The following is a 20,052-nucleotide window of genomic DNA, read 5'->3' on the forward strand; positions in this document are numbered from 1 at the left end:
ATTTTGAAAAATAACAGAGGGGGGCACCTGGGTGGCTCAGTGGGTTAAGCCACTGCCTTCGGCTCAGGTCATGATCTCAGGGTCCTGGGATCGAGTCCCGCATCGGGCTCTCTGCTCAGCAGGGGGCCTGCTTCCTCCTCTCTCTCTCTGCCTGCCTCTCTGCCTACTTGCGATCTCTCTCTGTTAAATAAATAAAATCTTTAAAAAAAAAATAAAATAACAGAGGACTCACAACTGGCTTTGAGACTTACTATACAGTTACAGAAATAATGATGGTGTAAAACTGGCAAAGGACAAATAGATCAATGGAACAGACAGGGAATCTAGAAATAGACCTACACACATAGTCAAATAATTTATGACAAATAGGCCAAAACAGTTCAATGGCGTCAAAGTCCTTTTCATTGAATGGTGCTAGAAATACTGGATACCTACATAAGAAAAAATAAATAACACTCTCTACACATCACACCACCACCCGAAATCTTCACAGGTTGCAAACGAATTTACAACTTTCCTAAGAAAACATGGGAAAATATCTTCATAATACTGGTATAAAGATTTCTTAGAGCAAAGAGCTCTATCAATAATATTTTTAAAAAACTGAAAAGTTCAGGGGTGCCTGGGTAGCTCATTCAGCTGAGTCTCTGACTCTTGGTTTCAGCTAGGTCATGTGGTGAGACTGAGCCCAGAGTCAGGCTCCAAGGTCAGATCAGAGTCTGCTTCAGATTCTCTCTCCCTCTCCTTCCCCATCTGCCCCTACCCCCACTCACACGTGGCACTCTCTCTAATAAATAAAATCTTTAAAAATAATTTATAAATTCAACTTTATCAAAATTAGGGTGTTCTTCTCATCAAAAAACACTTAAGAAAATATAGGCAAGCCAGATTAAATATTTGTAACTAATATCTGTTGAAGGATTTGTATCCAGAATATTTAAAATAATTCCTACAATCCAATAACAAAAAGATCAACAACATAATTTTTTAAATAAGCAAAATATTTGAATAGACACTTCACAACAGAAGAAATAGAAAAAGCACATGAAAAATTATTCAACATCAGTAACCATAATTAGCTAAAAAGAAAAAGACTGTCATTGTCCAAGGTTGGTAAGGGGGTACAGCAACTGGAACTCTCATATATTGTTGGCAGGAGGAGAAAACTACCCTAAAAAACTGTCAATTTCATAAAAAGCCAAATATACATAAATATATAGGTACACACACACACCAGCATTCTCACTCCAAGGTAATTATCCAAGAGAAATGAAAGTATGTGTCCATACTTCTATACAATTGTTCATTACAACTTTATCCACAAAAGCTAAGAACTGCACTATGATCCACATTTCAATGTCTGTCAGCAAGTATTTCAAGAACAAATTCATATTAATGTAAATTTAGTTTTCCATTTAAAAACTGGAACCAATACAAAATGTGTCTTTCAACAATTATCATATGATTTCACTCATAGGTGGAATTTAAGAAACAAAACAAGAGTAGCATAGAGGAAGGGAGAAAAATAAAACCAGATGAAATCAGAGAAGGAGACAAACCATAAGAGACTCTTAACCACAGAAAACAAACTGAGTACTGCTGTATGGTAGGTGGGGTGGGGGAATGGGGTAACTGGGTGATGGGCATTAAGGAGAACATGTGATGTAATTAGCACTTGGTGTTATATGCAACTGATGAATCACCAAATTCTACCCCTGAAGCCAATAATACACTGTATGTTAATTAACTGAATTTAAATAAAATAAAATTTTAAAAGTATAATAAAATTTCAGTATGCCACTACCAACTACCATCTTTAGGGCAAAATCTTACACACTGTGAAAAATACAGAAGCTCATAGACAAGAAATGCTGTCTCTAATTCTATGTAATTCATTTTCTATCAGCTCTACCTAAATTCTTTTAAAATGACTACCTTTCCTAGTCCCTCTACAGTAGAATCTAAGAATTCTTGAATGATGCATCAGCCCTGACAGATCCCTTCACATTCTGGTTTTATTCATCCCCTGAACTATAACCAATTAAGCTGTTATATTTTTTTAACTGAAATATATATCCCATAAATAGAGTCATTAAAAATAACAATGACAATAACAACAATTGCCTTCAATTCCACAAATGTGTTGGGGTTGTTACCTTTACAAACTCTTTAAAGCTGGGCTTTTCAACAGCCACACAGGGATATATTGAACCAGATGATACTGTGTTGCGGAGGACTGTCTTGTGCTGGATATTTAGCATCAGGGCTGGCCTCCATCCACTAGATGTTAGGAGTGACAATCTCAGTGTCTCCAGACACAAACACTCACAGTTGAGAACTAGACTTAAAGAATTATCTCAATATGTTTTCTCAAGACTTCCTATGACTCCTTCTGCCGTGGGCAACCCTTCCTCTGAGTTTCTAAACTGTTACCAGATCTTGAAGATCCAATTTAACCATCCATTTGTCTAGCAAGCTTTCCCAGCCAACCCCACTTCTACTGCTTCACAGTCCCTAAAGCACCTCAGACTTCTGAAACGCTCTTGGCCTGTGAATTCCCTCAAGGTCAGGCCTTTTAGTTTCTCATTCTTGCCTCCTAAGTGCCAAACACAGTCAATGATAGTTTAGATACCTGAATGACATGCTCTCTAAAATACTCACAAATGCTACCACAGGTAATGTGCTATGGAAACATTATTATTCAGCCCAACTGCATGGGCTTCTGGAAGCAACCTGTTCTTAACTCACTTTTCAAGGGACAAACAAGATGGTACCATGCACATAGCTGTGAAATAAAGTCTTCAGCATAGCAGCATGCAAAAACGCTCATTGCTCCAGATACTCAGGCCACTGCCTCCACACACTGTCACATGAAAACATAAATGAGTGAATTAAAAACATAACAAGTATCTTGCCACCCTTCAAGACAAATATACTAGGAATCAGGCAAAACCAAACCAAACAGAATATCTGAAATGTCAGATTAATGAGAGTAAAATGGGAAGCATTTTCTTTAAGCAGCGCCTGAATGTGATGTGTGGGAGAACCTCGCACAATGGTAATTATTTATCAAGCAAATGTGTGGGGGTCACAGCACAATGAGGCATGTGATAAGCATGCAAAGGAAGCAAAAGCACCTTATATAACAAAATTGTTGGGGCAGGAGGAACGGATGGTGTTTCGTCCTTTAGAGAAGAAAGCTGCATCTTCTGACACGCTACAGCTTGCCAGGGAGAAACTAGCCACCCCAAATCCTCTTCTCCCCCGAGAAATGAGTGACATGATCATTTCGCAGCCCGTGGTATCTGGCATGTGGCTGGTCTGAGGTACTGAATGTTTGTATCATTTTAAAAGCCTTACTTTACTTATGGTCCTGATTTGCAGCTGTGTTTTTTTAAGCTCTACTGAAATACAATTCACACTATCAAATTTACCTAGAATATATAATTCAACAGTTTTAATATATTCTAAGAGTTGTATAACCCATCACCAAAATCAATTTTAGAACATTTTCATCATCTCCCCAAAATATTCCATACCCATTAGCAGTTAGTATCCATTTTCCTCAAAACCCCCAGCCTTAGACAACCACTAATCTACTTTCTGCCTTTAACAATCTGCCCATCCTGGCTGTTTTATATAAATATAATCATATCACATGTAGTCTCTTGTGACTCACGTATTTCACTAAGCATGTGGTTTCCAAGGTTCATCCACATCATAGCACATGTTAGTCTTCATTCCTTTATATTGCCAAACCATATTTCATTGTATGAATAGCACATTTTATCTACCCACTCATCAGCTGACAGACATTTCAGCTGTTTCTACATTTTGGCTATTATGAATAAGGCTGCTATCAACATACACGTACAAGACTTTTATGAAGATATAGGTTTTCATTTCATATATATATATATATATATATATATATATAACTAGAAGCAGAATTTCTGGGTCATGTGATAGCTTCATGTTTAATTTTTTTTAAGATTTTATTTTTAAGTAATCTCTACACCCAATATGGGGCTCAAACTCAGAACCCTGAGATCAAGAGTCACATACTCCACTGACTTTTTGAAGAACGCCAAACCTCTCCAAACAGCTACACTCTTAAATTTCTACTACCAGTGTATGAGAGAGATCCATTTTCTCCACTCTTCACCAATACTAGTTATTATCTGATTTTTTAATTATAGCCACCCTAGTGGGTGTGAAGTGGTATCTCATTGTTTTTTTTAATATGTTTATTTATTTATTTTTATTTATTTTTTTAAGTAGGCTCGATGCTCAATATAGGTCTTGAACTCATGACCCCGAGATCAGGAATCACATGCTCTACCAAGTGAGCCAGCCAGGAATCCCTCACTGTGGTTTTGATTTCCCTAATGGCTAACTCTGTTAAGTATCTTTTTAAGTACTTACCAGCCACTTGTACATTTTCTTTGAAAAAAAAAAAATGTCTAATTCAAATACTTTTTTACCCATTTCTTAGTTGGGTTACTTGTCTTTTTATTATTGAGTTATAAGAGTTATTTATATATTCTGGATACAAGTTCCTTATCAGATATACCATTTGCAAGTATTTCTCCCATTCTGTGGGCTGGCTTTTCACATTTTGGATGGATTTCTCAGCACATGTTCCTAAATGTTCTTAGCTGAAATAGTCAAAGCAAACTTTTGGTGAGCCGAGAGGAGGAAAATGAAGCACAGATCCATTTAACATTGATAAAGTAGCAGTGGCTAATTGGACCCTCACCACCAACCATTCTCTCATTGTCAGTGACAGATTCCCCCCAAATCAGAAGAGCACATGGATGTATGGAAACAAAAGACAGCAACTTCCCTGACTCAGCATTTCCCAGCCTCCCTTGCAATGAGGTATAACCACACAACTCCATTCACATTGTTATGTGATCAGAAGTGTTATGTTCAACCTCTAGAAAGTGTTCTTACAAGAGACAGTGCTGTAGAAGTGTAATCTGGGATCTTGGACCTAAGGTGACTGGGAGGTTAAGCCCCGCACAAGGGGGAGCTAGATCTGGCAGCAAGAAGCATGATATCCACCCTGATCTGACCTCCTCTAGGTTCTCCAAAAAATGGGAACAAATAAACTTTTGCACGTTTAAGCCATTTTACTTTGAGTTTTTCTGTTACATGCAATCAAACTTGATCTCAACTCGTGCAACAATTAAGTGAAAGCTCTTGATTTATAGCTACATAAATCAAATGCAAGCCCAGGCTCCATTCTGCAGTTTTGAAAGCATTGCCTCTAGCCAAAATGTTACTGTTTTTCCAAACCAAGGAGTAAAAAAAAAACAGCAAAAATTGATAACAGGAAAGATGACAAAATATGTTTATGTTAAGCATATGCAATCAATTGTGAAATAACTATAGGAAAGTACCCAATAGGAATTCTCTACAAAATCCATCAGAAACCCATTTACAATACCCACCTGCTCCATAATGGGTTAAGTTTATTTTTTTAAGCAAAACAAAAAGCGAAAACAAAAAAACCACTGGAGCTCACAGCTCTGCAGCAATGGTACAGAAGAAAAGGACAGCTGACTGACAGCTGCTTGATTGAATCTAATCCCAGTTCTGTCACTTCTAAACAACAATTCAATTTCATTTAATTCAGTACAAATTTGGTGAATGCCCACCATATATAAAGCATTACATTTGGTACTGCAGTACTAAGTAATCCTAAAACAGGGTTTCTACCCTCATGGAATTCATAATCTAATAGACAAGGAACAAATTCCTTACAATTCCCAGTAGTCTACTTGGCTAGGAACTGGAGAAATAGACAAGAGAAGAGCCTATCTCATTCACTAATAAACTTCCAAAACCTCAGAATTAGGGAAGTGACCTCAAAGTACCCTCACGCTCCCTCCAAATTTTGTTTCAAAAGTGGGCAAGGGGGCAGGGAGCTGGTAGCAGAAACCTAACAGCCCCATAAATACTATCCTTTGATAACATCAAGTCTGAATAGATGTTTCCTGCTCAAAAATAAAGAAATAAGCAAATACAAGAGGAGTCAATAATTTAACTCAAAAGTAACATAATCCTAGAGACTCAAGGAGACACATACATAAAGAAAGTTATTTTCTAAGTTAACCAAAAAGCTTTGGAAAAAGACACAAAATAAACATGTATTATTTTTGAAAAAATATTTCTATGATATTAGTATTTACATAAGACTGAATAGCCTTATATAAAATGTTAGATCCTATAAAGGGACTGTTTTCGTTCCAAGAATTCTGGGAAAATTTACAAAACAAACAAGATTTCCCACCTCCACACTGTTCAAAATGCATCACAGAAGCAATACTGAGAATACTGAGTAGGCAGCCAGATAAGAACCTGAAATTCAGGGAAAATATGTAGGTAGAGATAATGTTGGAGTTACCAACATAAGGATGGCACTTAAAGCCATGAGGCTGGACAAGATAAGGTTGAGGATGAGGAAAAGAGCTCTAAGATGAACATCAGAGAACTCCAACATCAAGAGGTCTGGGAAAGCAGCTAGCTGTAAATGAGTCTAAGAATCAAAAACGATTGGGCAGATATGATGTTCTAGAAGTGAAGCAAGTAGGTCGTGGAAGAGAGTGGGACTGGCCATGTCAGATGCTGCTGCTAGCAAAGAAGAGGAAAGACAGGGGCGCCTGGGTGGCTCAGTGGGTTAAAGCCTCTGCCTTCGGCTCAGGTCATGATCCCAGGGTTCTGGGATCAAGCCCAGCATCTCATCAGGTTCTCTGCTCAGCGGGGAGCTACTCCACAACTGCAGTGGAGAGGAGAGACAAAGGCCAGACCGGAAGACGGCTCAAAAGAGAATAGGAGGAAGAAAATATAAGACCTTAATACAACAGCTTTCAAAGAAGTTTTGTTGTTTATTAGAGGAGAGAAATGGGCAACAGACAAAAGGGAAGACTGGTCAAGACAGGGTCTTTCATTGGTGATAGTGGTGGCCTTTTTTTTTTTTTCAAGATGAATGAAAAAAAGTGTTTTGTGTGCTGATGAGAATAATCCAGTAGAAAAGGCCATCTGCAGGTTAACAAGAAAGAAGACTGCTTCAGTGGTATTGTGGAGCAGAAATATAGGATGAGAGAGAAGTGAACAGAGAGGCTCAGGAACACAGCTCGCACAAAGATGAAGGGAAGGCAGGGTGTCTGGACACAGTGATGGAGGGGGCGTTTATGGCAGTGGATGATCTCTTCTCATTGCTTCTACTTTCACAACAAAATAGGACACAAAATTATCAGAAATGAGGCAGTGTCAGAGGCTCAGAAAGAGAAATATATGAAATATTCATCAACGAGAAGAATGAAGGAACCAGAAAATGTAACACAATTAGTAGTTAGAATTAATGGCTCATGAGGCTAGTGGTCATGAATCTGAAGTGATCCTGGGAAACACGGTTAAATATGTCTCTCTAGGAAGAGAGAAGGCATAGTTGGGGTTGTTCTGGCAAATCTAATAAAGGAAGAGAAAGACAATAGAGCATATTTAAAAGAGTGACTATAATGACTGACCATGAAATTAAAACCAGGTTAGAAAGGAAGTGAAGGTGTAAGAAACTGAGTAACAATAGGCTAAACTGATGAGAGAGACTCTAAGGATACTTACCAAGAAAGAAGCAGAGAAACCCAAAAGGTGGTGCCAAACAGAGAAAGCCTTGTGGCTGAGACTCTTAGGTGGTTACTGGTCCTTGTAATGTCAAGACCTAAGCAATGACAGTGAGAGTGAATGGCTGAGGTTGGGTAAAGGACAAGACGAGAGAAGGAGAGGAGTTCCAGGAGTCAAGAAGCAAAGTGCTGAAAAGGATCATCTCAATCAGTATTGAAATCACCAAGAATTATAAAAGGAGTAAAATTGGAAACAAACCATTTAAGTAGCTAAAGATTCTAAAAGCAGCTCAAAACACAGGAAAAAAGAAAAATACCGACAGCGGAGTGATTCACTTTGAGAATGAAACCATGTGAATAAGAAGGAAGGAAGGAAAGATAGCCTTAGGAATTTAAGGAAAAAAAAAAAAAAAGCAATAGCTAAAGATGGAGAGGTCCAAGAAATTTGGGGCAATGAGCATGGTGTAGCCATGGGGGGTCCAATATTGCCAAAGCTGCCAATGCTATACCCAGTCTCCCACTGGGTTTCCTCCTGAATGACCCACAGCAATCTAACTCAACATGACCACAGTTGAATTCATTGTTTTCCACCCTTGGGCCTCCTTGGTTTTCCATCTTAGTAAATGGCATTACCTAGTCGTTTAAGCCAGAAACCTTTCCCTCCTTTGCTCTATACTCCAACATTCAATTTGTCTCTAAATTTAGCTCTAAACTTCTCGCTCAGATGGATCCCTTAGTTTCCATTCCCACTGCTACCAACCCTAATACAGGGCTCTTTCATCTGTCCTTGCAGCCTGCAGGCTTTATTCTGCCAGAGTGGGTTTGGAAAAAAATAAATGCCATTTAATGGACTGAACTAAAAAACCTCAATGTCAGGCTCCTGACCCCATCTCAAGCCTCTTCTCCTACTCCTCCTGGCTGGCTGCTCCAGTGTTGCTGATCTCTCTGGGGCTCTCAAATGGACCACATCTTCCCTTGACTCCAGACCTTCACATGAGCCAACCACTCTGCCTAGGAGTCTCAATCCCAGCTGACTCCAAATAATCCATCCGTCATCAATTAGATGTCAGACCTTCTATATGCCTTTCTTCGACCATCTATCTAGACCAGATTAATGGTCCCCCAGCCACAATTTCTGAAAAAGCAGCTCTGGGTATCAACAGAAGTAAATTAGAGATGTCTACAAGAAGGAAGCTGAAAAAGTAAGGATCCAGGCCCCCTCACCCTACTTCAGTAAGGGACTTTTCTTTTTTGTTTCACATATACATAAATGTAAGATTTTATTCAAAAAGTCTATAAACCTTATAAAGCAGTTTAAAAACCACTAGATCACCTCTAACATCTCCTGCCCCCTTCTCTATTTGTAAAATATTACCCCATATAGGCAAAAATAACTCCCCAGTAATCCCTGGTCAATCTAGGATCATCGTTGACCAAGTGCATTTGGCATGATCAAGTCTTAGAGAAAATACAGGGGTAGGCAAAAACAATACACGCTCTATTAGAATGATATATGAAAGCCCTAGAAGTGTCCTGCTTTCAAATCAAATCAGATTAACCCCATTACATTTTCTGGTAGCAACATTGCTGACTCACCTCTGTCAGTTATTCAGGGACTGTCACAATTACAGATGATACTCAGACTTATAGTATAGTGGCTGAGAGGTAGAATGGGCTCCAGAGGCAGAATGCAGAAGTTCAAATCCCTGCCCTTCCACTTACCAACTCCATGCCCTTAGGAGAATGGCCTAAGCTCTCTGTGGCCCAGATTCCAATCATAAAATGGGAAGGATGATACCTGCCTATTAGGGCTGTGGTGAGGACTCAATGAGATAAATCACAGACGAATTCAGAACACTTGGCACTGTCTGGCACTTAGGACTCAGTAAATGCCCACTACAGGTCGACACCCGCAGATGCTCAAGTTGTACTGCACAGCCTGAAACTCTTCTTAAGGTCTCTGAACCCGTCCTTATTGGCCTGAAATTGAACCTCTTCCACAATGACATTCTCTTTCATTTTATTCCAGTCTTGGCAAAATGCTTGTTCAACTACCTTTCTCATGATGGTGCCAAATTTATCATGGTGCCTAGCGGCATGCTTTTTATGTATGTGTTCTTCAGTTCATTTATTGGAAAGGAAAGCATAGCTCTCCCCTCTCTGCATCCAACCCATACACTAGGCTCCATCATCCGAGGGACAAGGAAGCCTTAATTATTTTTGTATTCATGGATCCTGACATGAAATGAACTTTTATTACAGAAATTTCATACTGTAAACTTTTGTTATACAACTAAGAAACAGCCTTCTCTAAAGACCAGTGTTGCCAAAACCAGCACTGGTAAGGAACCACCATACTGTCAGACATTACTAAAGAAATATTCTATGAGTACCAAGATTTTTCTTAGTAGAACAGGAGGACACAGAAAGAAATGCCAGAGAAGTAATATTATCAGAAGTACATTTTTTTCTTTTTTTTTCTTTTAGTCCTTCCTCGCTGGCAAAGATTCTTTTATAATAACGGAAAGTCATACAAGGGAAAAGAGAAGCAGTCTTTAAATAAACAGTTTGCCTATGAGCCTCCATCACATACAGAATACACACACCGAACATTCCCACACACAAAAACGAATATTGCTCTGCATTAACAACCCACCATCTCTCGTCAGCTTTGTCACCCACTTCCTCACTTTCATTCATTATTCTTTCAGTGCCACAATTAGACTTCGATCAACAATGAAATGCTTCAAGGTAATTTTTTAATTACTTATTAGAAGGACTTCAAACTCCAGCCAAGTCCAAGCTATCACTCCACAACTAAACACAGAGACGAAGACTAAACAGGTCAAAATAAATACAAAGCCTGGAAATGTAACAAGATAAAATTCTTTCAGGCCAAGGAAATCTCAGTTTCAATTAACCTCTGTTTTTTAAATCATTTTTTATAGTACTCTTTCATTAAGTGCAAGAATTCTAATAAGTTACCGGTCAGCAGCTTCCACATCGAAGCAAAATCTTCTGTCAATAGAGTCAGCATGCCTCTTGGTACATTCTTTCAAAAAGAACACCTCTCCATCTCCCTGCAAAAAATCATTTTAAACATCCTCAAAAATTATAATATAGACACACTAAAGAGCCCTATATTGAGGAGGGGGTGCCCCAAGGTTCGAGATTTTTTTTTTTTTAAAGATTTTATTTATTTGACAGACAGAGATCACAAGTAGATGGAGAGGCAGGCACAGAGAGAGGAGGAAGCAGACTCCCTGCTGAGCAGAGAGCCCAATGTGGGGCTCAATCCCAGAACCCTGGGATCACAACCTGAGACGAAGGCAGAGGCTTAACCCACTGAGCCACCCAGGCGCCCCTCAAGTTTCAAGATTTTAAGTCCAGTTATCCTATTCTCTTTTAAACAAATCTGTTTAAACACTATTTATAATCTTTCTTTTTAAGACTTTATTTATATGAGAGAGAGAGATCGAGAGAAAGAGAAAGCATGAGTGGGGGAAGGGGCAGAGGGAGAGGGAGAAGCAGACTGGCCGCTGAGCAGGGGTCCAACATGGGGCTAGATCTCAGGACCCAGAGATCATGACTTGAGCCAAAGGCAGATGCTTAACTGACTGAGCCATCCAGGCATCCCTATTTATAATTTTAATCATTTATGTCATCCTCTTCTCCTTAAAGTTTTCTAGATCTTGCTTTGATTACAATAACACTAAACCAGACCTCGTGAGCACTAATTTTAAAAGACAGATTAACAACAGTTTCCCCATGCCAGAATATTTGCTATTCTTTTATTACACTCTTTTTTAAAAAGGAATAATTTTTAATTCATACTATGTGATACCATATGAAATAGGCAATATGTGACCATTCTTGACCTATAAAAACTTCAATTCTATATGAATCTACCTAAAAGGTATTATGTATCAAAAGGCCAAGTAGCTACTGTGATCATAGGAAGCTAGAACCACTCAATCAATGCAGGTTTTGTTTCCAGAGAAGATCACTCTGAATTCATATTTAATTTGTTTTAATATGGCACTGTTTTACCTCGCTAAACCATCCAAAGAAATAATGGAAGCAATGCAGGAACACAGGTTCTAAGGAAAAAACTCTAAGACCCCATGTACCTCCTTCTAGAACATTTTTATATTTTCTAAAATAGGAGAATCTCCAAGTAATATTAAACAAACATTCAAGTATGCCAATATTCAAAATGTCACAGTCATGTGACATTCTGAAATACACTTCTATTCTGAAGCGTATTTTTTATTATGTGATGGTTAAACAGAGACATCACTAAGCAGACATGCATTAGCACCTGAATTAGTCCTGACAGGAACCTTATACTCAATCTTAAGCCCAACAGCCTTTACGAGTGATATCCTTACTTCTTCTTCTTCTCCATGGCCTTGATTTTCTACATCTATTTCATTATTACAAAAACTATGCCTGTATTATAAGCTGCTTTAAACATATTTCACAAAGAAGCAAAGTATCTGTAAACAGAAGTGAACCTGAGTCAGTTCTGTATTCACCCAAGCAAAATCATGCCCATCTACCCAACAAGCAATGTCTTCCCCCTTTTTTTAATGTGTTACCAATTGTATTCAATATTGGTGGAAGAGCTTTGCCTCCAGACTATCAATTATTGCTATGAGGTGCCATTTCTACTTAAAACCAAATAACGATCATCTTCCCTACAAAGGCAATCCCTGAGGTCTTTTTGCTATCATGTGTTGTTTTGTAATTTATTTCTGTGAGAGGAGTAGTTAACTAACTGGGAATGGCCTAAGTGAGAACTTTGTAAGTCTAAATGTAAAACAACAAAATTCACTACAAACTATCTACTGTACAATGTTTTAGGGCTGTGAATACACATGTGCATATCAGATCTTTGCAAATACCATACTGACAGAACACTGAGTTGTGAAAGCTCATTATAGGTGTTCATTTTATCCTCCAAGAACAGTGACATAAAAGGATTCTAGTCCTGACCATAAAAACCCATACATACAATCCAAAAACCACAAGAATTGTTGTTCACTGGCCTACTTTATTTAGAAAGAAAACAAAGATTTTAATCCTAAAATCAAAATATAATATCTTTATCATTAGAGAATATAAACACAATTAAAATGTCAGCCTCGGACTCTGGGTGGCTCAGTGGGTTAAGCGTCTGCCTTTGGCTCAGGTCATGATCCCTGGATCCTGGGATGGAGTCCCGCATCGGGGTCCTTGCTCAGTGGGGAGACTGCTTCTCCCTCTGCTTCTGCCCCCTCTTTGATCATGCTCTCTCTCAAGGAAATAAAACCAATAAAACAATGAATAAAATGTCAGCCTCAAAAACTACCTCTCATATAGAACACATAATATATAAATACTTAGTATACAAATACTTACAAGTTTTCCCCCAGATCTGTGCTCAAACGGGATTATGTTGAACTTCTTGGCAGCTTTCCGATACATGCAGTAGTGTTTGACCCAACTGGAACCAAATGGAGCGGGCCCTTCAACAAGAAGTAGAACTTTACATTTTTCCTCATAAATAAGCAGATACACAGAGTTTCAAATATATTACTAAAGAGGAAAAACCCATTAAGCAGCAACTAATAAAGCTCAAAGAAACAAACCAGCAACACTGTTGATTCCAATTTAAAAAGCAAAAAAGTAGGGAAAATAAGAAGGCTAAGAGATTATTTGAGAGAAGATTCAATACTTTTCAGCAACAAAGCAATGAGTTGAAGACATACTCTTCAAACAGTTTGCCAGACTGGGCCATTATCTTACACCTAAAAATCTCTTCACTGTGAGCTTTATTTTTTGTTTATTTCCAGGTATTAAGATCTCACAAGGGTTTCAAGTATTCCATTCAATGTATGTGACGGGTTTGGATTCGGTTTTGGCCTCTCAAAATGATGCAATCAAAGAATCACAATGCTGAGAAAAAGCATCTAGTCCAGCATCTACAAGAGTGTTAAACTCACTATAGCACCTTGGTAGGCAGCTGTCCTTACTAACGACGGTAAAGGTAAGCTTTAAAATGAAAACGGAAGCATAGAGAGGTGAGCTGTTCACATACAACCAGGACATTCTCAGAACCTCTTTTTACCTCTTGTAAAGTCAGTCTTAACACCACCTGAGCTCTTGAAAGACAGGGGTCTGTGTCAGGAATACCTAGCAATCCAGAGTTTCAAACACCAGTAAAAGTCCAATCATAACAAAATTAACTCCCCAAAGAAGTTGACAGTTGTGTTTTTACCAAGTAAAGATTAAAAAAAAAAAAAGTAACACCTTTTATCACCATCATTTTGCCTGCAAACAAAATTTCTATACCTAAAAATCAAGAAGGACAAGCTTAGGAGGGAAAAAAGAACTCATTCAAAAGGAATCCACTGAGCTTTAAAAATTAGCCATTCACATTGTTTTGGGGGCAGTGGGGAATGAAAGGTGTTCCTAGACCATAGTAAATCTCACCTCAGGTCATCAGGAGTGCAAAGACCAAAATCCAGGGACCACTGGTGTGTGTGTTACAAATAGCTAGTATTTGTATCCTATTCTATGGTTCAGAATGTACTATGCAGATATTTCACTAAATACTAAGAAAAATGGATGAATGGATGGTTCATTATTATCTCTTTAATTTTAAAGAATTTAAGCTTAGACCAAATGCCCGAAAAATGACAAAGCCTATCCTCAAACTGGAGTCTCTGGTCCCTAATACCAACATCTTCCCATTCATTAAGCCACTGTCCTTTCCTGACTCCCATCTGACCCGAGCATATAGGCTTTTCCACAGCTGTCCACACTCCAGGTAATATCCTAGATAGCGTGACACAGACTGACAATTCCAGCATTCAGGACCTGTGATCTAGGGGAAATTCTCTCCATTGTCTCAACGGTGCTTCCATTTTCTCAATGGTAAATGGAGTAATAATAGTAATGGAGTAACAGTAGTACTGTGCACTTCATAGGGGTTTTTTAATGGATTAAATGAGACAAGGTGTATAAAAAGTTTAGCGAGGTATCAGGCATGCAGTTAATAAGAGTAGATGTTGCCCCTAATGTTTTCATTCTGTTCTTCCAACTAGACGCAGCCCACTTCCTCTCAAAGACAGTAAGTTGAACAACAGTTATGAATCTAAAAATTAAAGTCTCCTGTAATTTTCATCAGGGCATATAATACAAAAATTCTATCCTTCTTATGTCTCCAACCTACACATTAATTTAGTTATTTCAAATTCAAAACAAACTGAGATTAAAAAGCTAAAGCATCAGAAAGATTCCAAGTTCTACTCGCCATGCAACTCCTCTTTGTGAGACCTGAAGACTGTGGGAAGCCCAGACTGAATAAGGACAAATGGAAAAAGACCCACTGTGCCGGCCACAGATGCATTAACCTCACTTGGAAGCGTAGCTACCCCACAGCTCTTCCCTGAGTACATGCTCTCCTACTCCAGCGGTCGGTTGGAAAGTCTTGTAAATCAGCCACACTACTGAAAACTGAAGGGCGCTGGGCTACAGTCAGGTGTGGGAAGGCAGGAAAACAGCAAATACAGAAACATTTTCGCATTCACCTCCCTTCTACTAAACAGTACTCGGGTTCTACAGTTAATGAAGTAAAGTTTAAAAGCTGAACAGTTAAAATACGACCGAACTATCAAAAAGTTTGTAAGAATTTTTAGGTGCCTTAATTTTCAAAATAAGGACACTTTACACACCGTATATCCACTGAGAGCAACAATACTAAAAATTCCATGAGATAAGTTAGAATGCCATCTAGGACTATTTTTTATAGCCATCTGCAATCACCCTGATAATTTTAGCAAGAACAAATGATCTCAGATCAGTGTGGAAAGAACTGAAGTAAAGGAATAGGAGGAATATGTCCCTGTTGACTTGAGCATGGAGAAGGAGGGCTGTGGGAGGGGGAGGGTGTGCATATGTATATGAATGTGCATATGTGTGTGCGTAGGTGATAAGGACGGTGAGGGATGAAGGGAAGGGAGGAAAAATACCTCGCCTCGCTTTCAGCATTACACCAAGTTTTGGCATCCTTATAAGCAAGTTTTAGCCAAGTGTGATGCAGAATTCCAGGGTGCATCTGGAAAGTGGGGTGCTCCTTGAGTTCCTAATTTCACTGTCCTCTCCCTAGAGCAAGAATGTGTTTTCCCCCATAATACAAAATATACCTTCTAAGACAAGAGGGGGCAAAGGAGGTGGTAGGAATAACTGTTCCAAAAAAGAGTAATTACAGTAAGAGTTTTAAAATAATTTTTCATTAGTTATTTATCACTGCTGGAGGTCCTCTTACTTTTTTCCTGTACATACAAGTAGCCTTCTGCCGTGAACTGACTTGCTCGTTTATGGTCCTTGGGATTCTGTCTTATTTTGTTCATAAGCTCTTCCACTTCTGACCTTGTTCCTTCAAAACGATTCCGTGTCTGAAATAGATTTTAAAAAAAAAATGTAAGTTTTAAGTTCTCATATGACCTTTTCCATGTACATTTTTAAGTCTCTGGATAACTATAATTAAATTGGTAGGATTTTTCTGTAAAATTTTTGAAATATACCCATCATTTCCAGTGTGTCTCTTTGTTAAGATTACCGTTAAAAGAAAAAAAATTAGGGGTAGAATAGCTAATAGAGGAGTCTAAGCTAAGGTAACTGAAGGTTCTTTACTCTTGAAACTTTGAACACCAAGAATGCTTGTTGTTATTCAACATAAGAATTCGTAGCTCCACATCCCACAATATTACTAAATCTTAGATTTTTTTTTTTAAAGTAGGTCATAAAAGATCTGGGAAGTCTTTCCTTTGCACAATCAATCTGACTCACTAGTATTATACCAGCAGTATTAGGTACTCAGAACCTAAAAAAGTTAATTCTTCTCTGCCAACTGATAAATATGAGGTCATTTTTTGCAGGTCATGGTAGTTGCACTTGAAATGACATTTCTCAGATAAAGGAGAGCGGGGGAAGGAATCTCATGTACAATCTGGAGAGACAAATCACATTTCTGAAACCCAGGAGACTTGGAGTGCTAATATCTCTGTCACACAGACACACTGGAAACATACATGCAAGGTGAAGTGACGAAATTACCAAGGCAAGCATGATGAGTCAGCACCACCAAGTTTCTGGACATTTCTTTTATCCACACTCTAAAATAACTGTATTAACACCAAAAAACTGCTGATGCGAAATTGTGAAGAAGTGGAGATAAAAAAATTTTTTTATTGAAATCCCTCCCCTCTCCTCCCTACAATGAAAGAGGTTACCAAGGGTCCTAGAACAGAAAAATGGTAGAATGGTACACATTTTTTTTTAGGGGAATGGGAGTCTGATAAATGTGGATTGCAAAGTGGAAAACTTATCTGAAGATGCTTACTTTTTAAACACAAGCTGAGAGTATGAAAATATATATATATATGTACTAGAACAAAACGCAGGATTGCAAGGAGGGTGGGACTCCTCTATTAATGGCCGGTCCCCTCCTTCCCTTCCTATTTCTCATGCCTCCAGGATTTCTTGTCCCCATTTTAATACCAATTATACCCTGATTTTATTTATTTGCCTCGTTTGTCACTTTACTTAGATTTCTCTCAACCCTCACTTCTTCCTGAATGTGTGTCGTGTGTGTATAATATTTATACATATAAAGACTTTAGAGATATTGCAGGTTTGGTTCCAGGTCACTGCAATAGAGTGAATATTGTGATTAAGCAAGTCAAATGAATTTTGGAGTCTCCTAGTATATATAAAAGTTATGTTTACACTATACTGTCGTCTATTAAGTGCACAATTGAATTATTTCTTAAAAATGTACATATCTTACATATAAAATGCTATTTGCTTAAAAAAAAAAAAAAAAACCACTAACCATCATCTGAGCTTTCAGTCATAATCATTTTGCTGGTGGAGGATCTTGCTTTGATACTGACAGCTGCTGATTGACCAGGGTGGTGGCTGCTGAAGGCTGGGGTGGCTGGGCCATTTTTTTTTTTTTTAAGATTTATTTATTTACTTACTTGACAGAGAGAGATCACAAGTAGGCAGAGATCTAGGCAGAGAGGAGGAAGCAGGCTCCCTGCAGAGCAGAGAGCCCGATGTGGGGCTCGATCCTAGGACCCCGAGATCATGACCTGAGCCAAAGGCAGAGGCTTATTAACCCACTGAGCCACCCAGGCGCCCCTGAGGCAATGTTTTGAAATAAGACAACAATGATATTTGGTAGCATTTTGCCCATGATAGAACTTCTTTCCAAATTGGACTCAACCCTCTCAAATCATGCTGCTATTTTATCAATCAAATTTACGGAATGTTCTAACTTCTTTGTTGTCATTTTAACCAACCTTCACAGCATCTTCACCAGCAGTAGCTTCCATCTCAGGAAGCCGTTTTCTTTGCTCATGCATAAAAAGCAACTCATCTGTTCTAGATTTATCATGAGATTGTAGCAACTCAGTCCCTTCTTCAGGCTCTACTTCTAATTCTGGTTCTCTTGCTGTTCCCACCCCATCTGCAGTTACTGCCTCCACTGAAGCCTTGAACCCCTCAAAGTCATCCTTGAGAGTTGGAATCAGCTTCTTCCAATCTCCTACTTATGTTGATATTTTGACCTCTTCCCGTGAATCACGAATGTTCTTCGTGGCATCTAGCTCGCAACAGTGGGCTTAGAAAATTCAGTAAAGCACGCCGTTAACAGATGTGCTGTCATCCAGAACTTGTTGTTCATGCCATTCACAGAGCACAGGTGGAGCAGATTCGGTCTAACGCACAAGGGCTCTACGATTTTCAGAATGAGCACCGGCTTCAACTTAAAGTCATCAGCTACATTAGCCTCTAACAAGAGAGTCAGCCCATCCCTTGAAGCTTTGAAGCCAAACATTATCAACATTGAAACCTGCTGTGTAGCAAGGCCACCTTCATGAATTTTCTTAGCTGGAGCTTCTGGATGGAACTACTTGCTGCGTCTTCTCCATCAGCGCACGCCACTTGCCTCACACTCTTCCATTAGGAAGACAGCTTCTTCCCTAAAACCTCATGAACCAATCTCTTCCAGCTTTTCTTCTGCAGCTTCCTCACCTCTCTGAGCCTTCACGGAACTGAAGAGAATTAGAGCCTTGCTCTAGATTTGGCTTTGGCTTAAGGCAATGTTGTGGCTCGTTTGATCTTCTATCCAGACGGCTCCAACTCTCTCCATCTCCAACTCTCTCCATATCAGCAATAAGGGTGTTTTGCTTTCTTAGCACCTGTGTGTTCACTGGAGTAGCACCTTTAATTTCCTTCAAGAATTTTTCCTTTGCACTCACAACTTGGCTAACTGTTTGGGGCAAAAGGCCTAGGTTTCAGCCTATCTGAGCTTTTGACATGTCTATCTCACTAAAGTTTCTTCTAGCTTTTGATTTAATGTGTGACTCTTCCTTTCACTTGAATACTTAAAGGCCAATATAGGGTTATTTACAGGCCGAATCTCAATATTGTTGTGTCTCAGAGAACAGGGAAGCCTGAGCAGAGGGAGAAAGATGGGGGTAGGTGTGGGACAGCTGGTCAGTGGAGCAGTCAGAACACACACACATTCACTGATTACGTTCACTATCGTATGCGGGCACAGTCTGTGGCACCCCAAAACAATTACAATAGTAACATCAAAGAACATGGATCATGATCACAAATGTAACAATAATGAAAAAGCCTGAATTATCACGAGAATTACCAAAATATGAGACAGACACACAAGGTAAGCAACTGCTACTGTAAAAATGACACAACATTGTGTGACATAGATTGCCGTAGACCTTCAATTTGTAAAAAACAAAAACAAATAAACAAAACACCCCCCACAGGATCTTTGAAGCTTAAAAAAGCAGAGCACAACAGAGTGAGGCATGCCTGTACATACACACAGATACAGATACGTGCATGCCGTGTGTACAGATGCTGGCACGCACACACACACACAAGCACACACTTGCACACACGTTGACATTCCTGTTAATCTCATGAGTTGCACCCAATACTTTCATTACTTATAGTAATGCTCAAATTGTCCTGGGATTGGACCAGCAGGGGTCCCTTCTAGCTAAATCTTGAATCTTTTGAGACACTCCCTTAATTGTGTAATTCCTTACTTTCTGGTCCCAAAAGGAGTCTGATACTTTTTCTGTCCCGGTCCTAGAAGCAATGATTTTTTTCCCCCTAGAATCTCTTGTTCCTTTTAGTGGAGTGTAGTATTTAGAAACCAAAATCTGGTCACAGTGTGTCACAGTTAAAGGGGTGTCACTACATCTGTGTGTTCTTGGCAGACAGAAAAACTACACAGATGTATATATATGTACACAAAGATAGGTGGGGTTTTCCTTTACATACATACATTTCTACATGTCACTATACTAAAAAACTCACATGTTCACACCAACAA

The 20,052-nt window shown here is 38.9% G+C and overlaps 1 protein-coding gene across 1 annotated transcript in view; it reads right to left on the reverse strand.

Moving 5' to 3' along the window:
• ARHGAP10 (Rho GTPase activating protein 10) overlaps nucleotides 1-20,052 on the reverse strand; it is a 324,116-nt gene that overhangs the window by 171,594 nt on the left and 132,470 nt on the right. Inside the window, exons 8-10 of the mRNA XM_044224902.1 lie at nucleotides 15,943-16,072; nucleotides 13,032-13,138; nucleotides 10,614-10,708 (exon numbers count right to left, since the gene is read on the reverse strand). Coding sequence (XP_044080837.1) covers nucleotides 10,614-10,708; nucleotides 13,032-13,138; nucleotides 15,943-16,072 — 332 coding nt within the window. The remainder of the gene's footprint in view (nucleotides 1-10,613; nucleotides 10,709-13,031; nucleotides 13,139-15,942; nucleotides 16,073-20,052) is intronic.

This window comes from Neovison vison, chromosome 11 (genome assembly GCF_020171115.1).
Source record: "Neovison vison isolate M4711 chromosome 11, ASM_NN_V1, whole genome shotgun sequence".
Taxonomy (NCBI): domain Eukaryota; kingdom Metazoa; phylum Chordata; class Mammalia; order Carnivora; family Mustelidae; genus Neogale; species Neogale vison.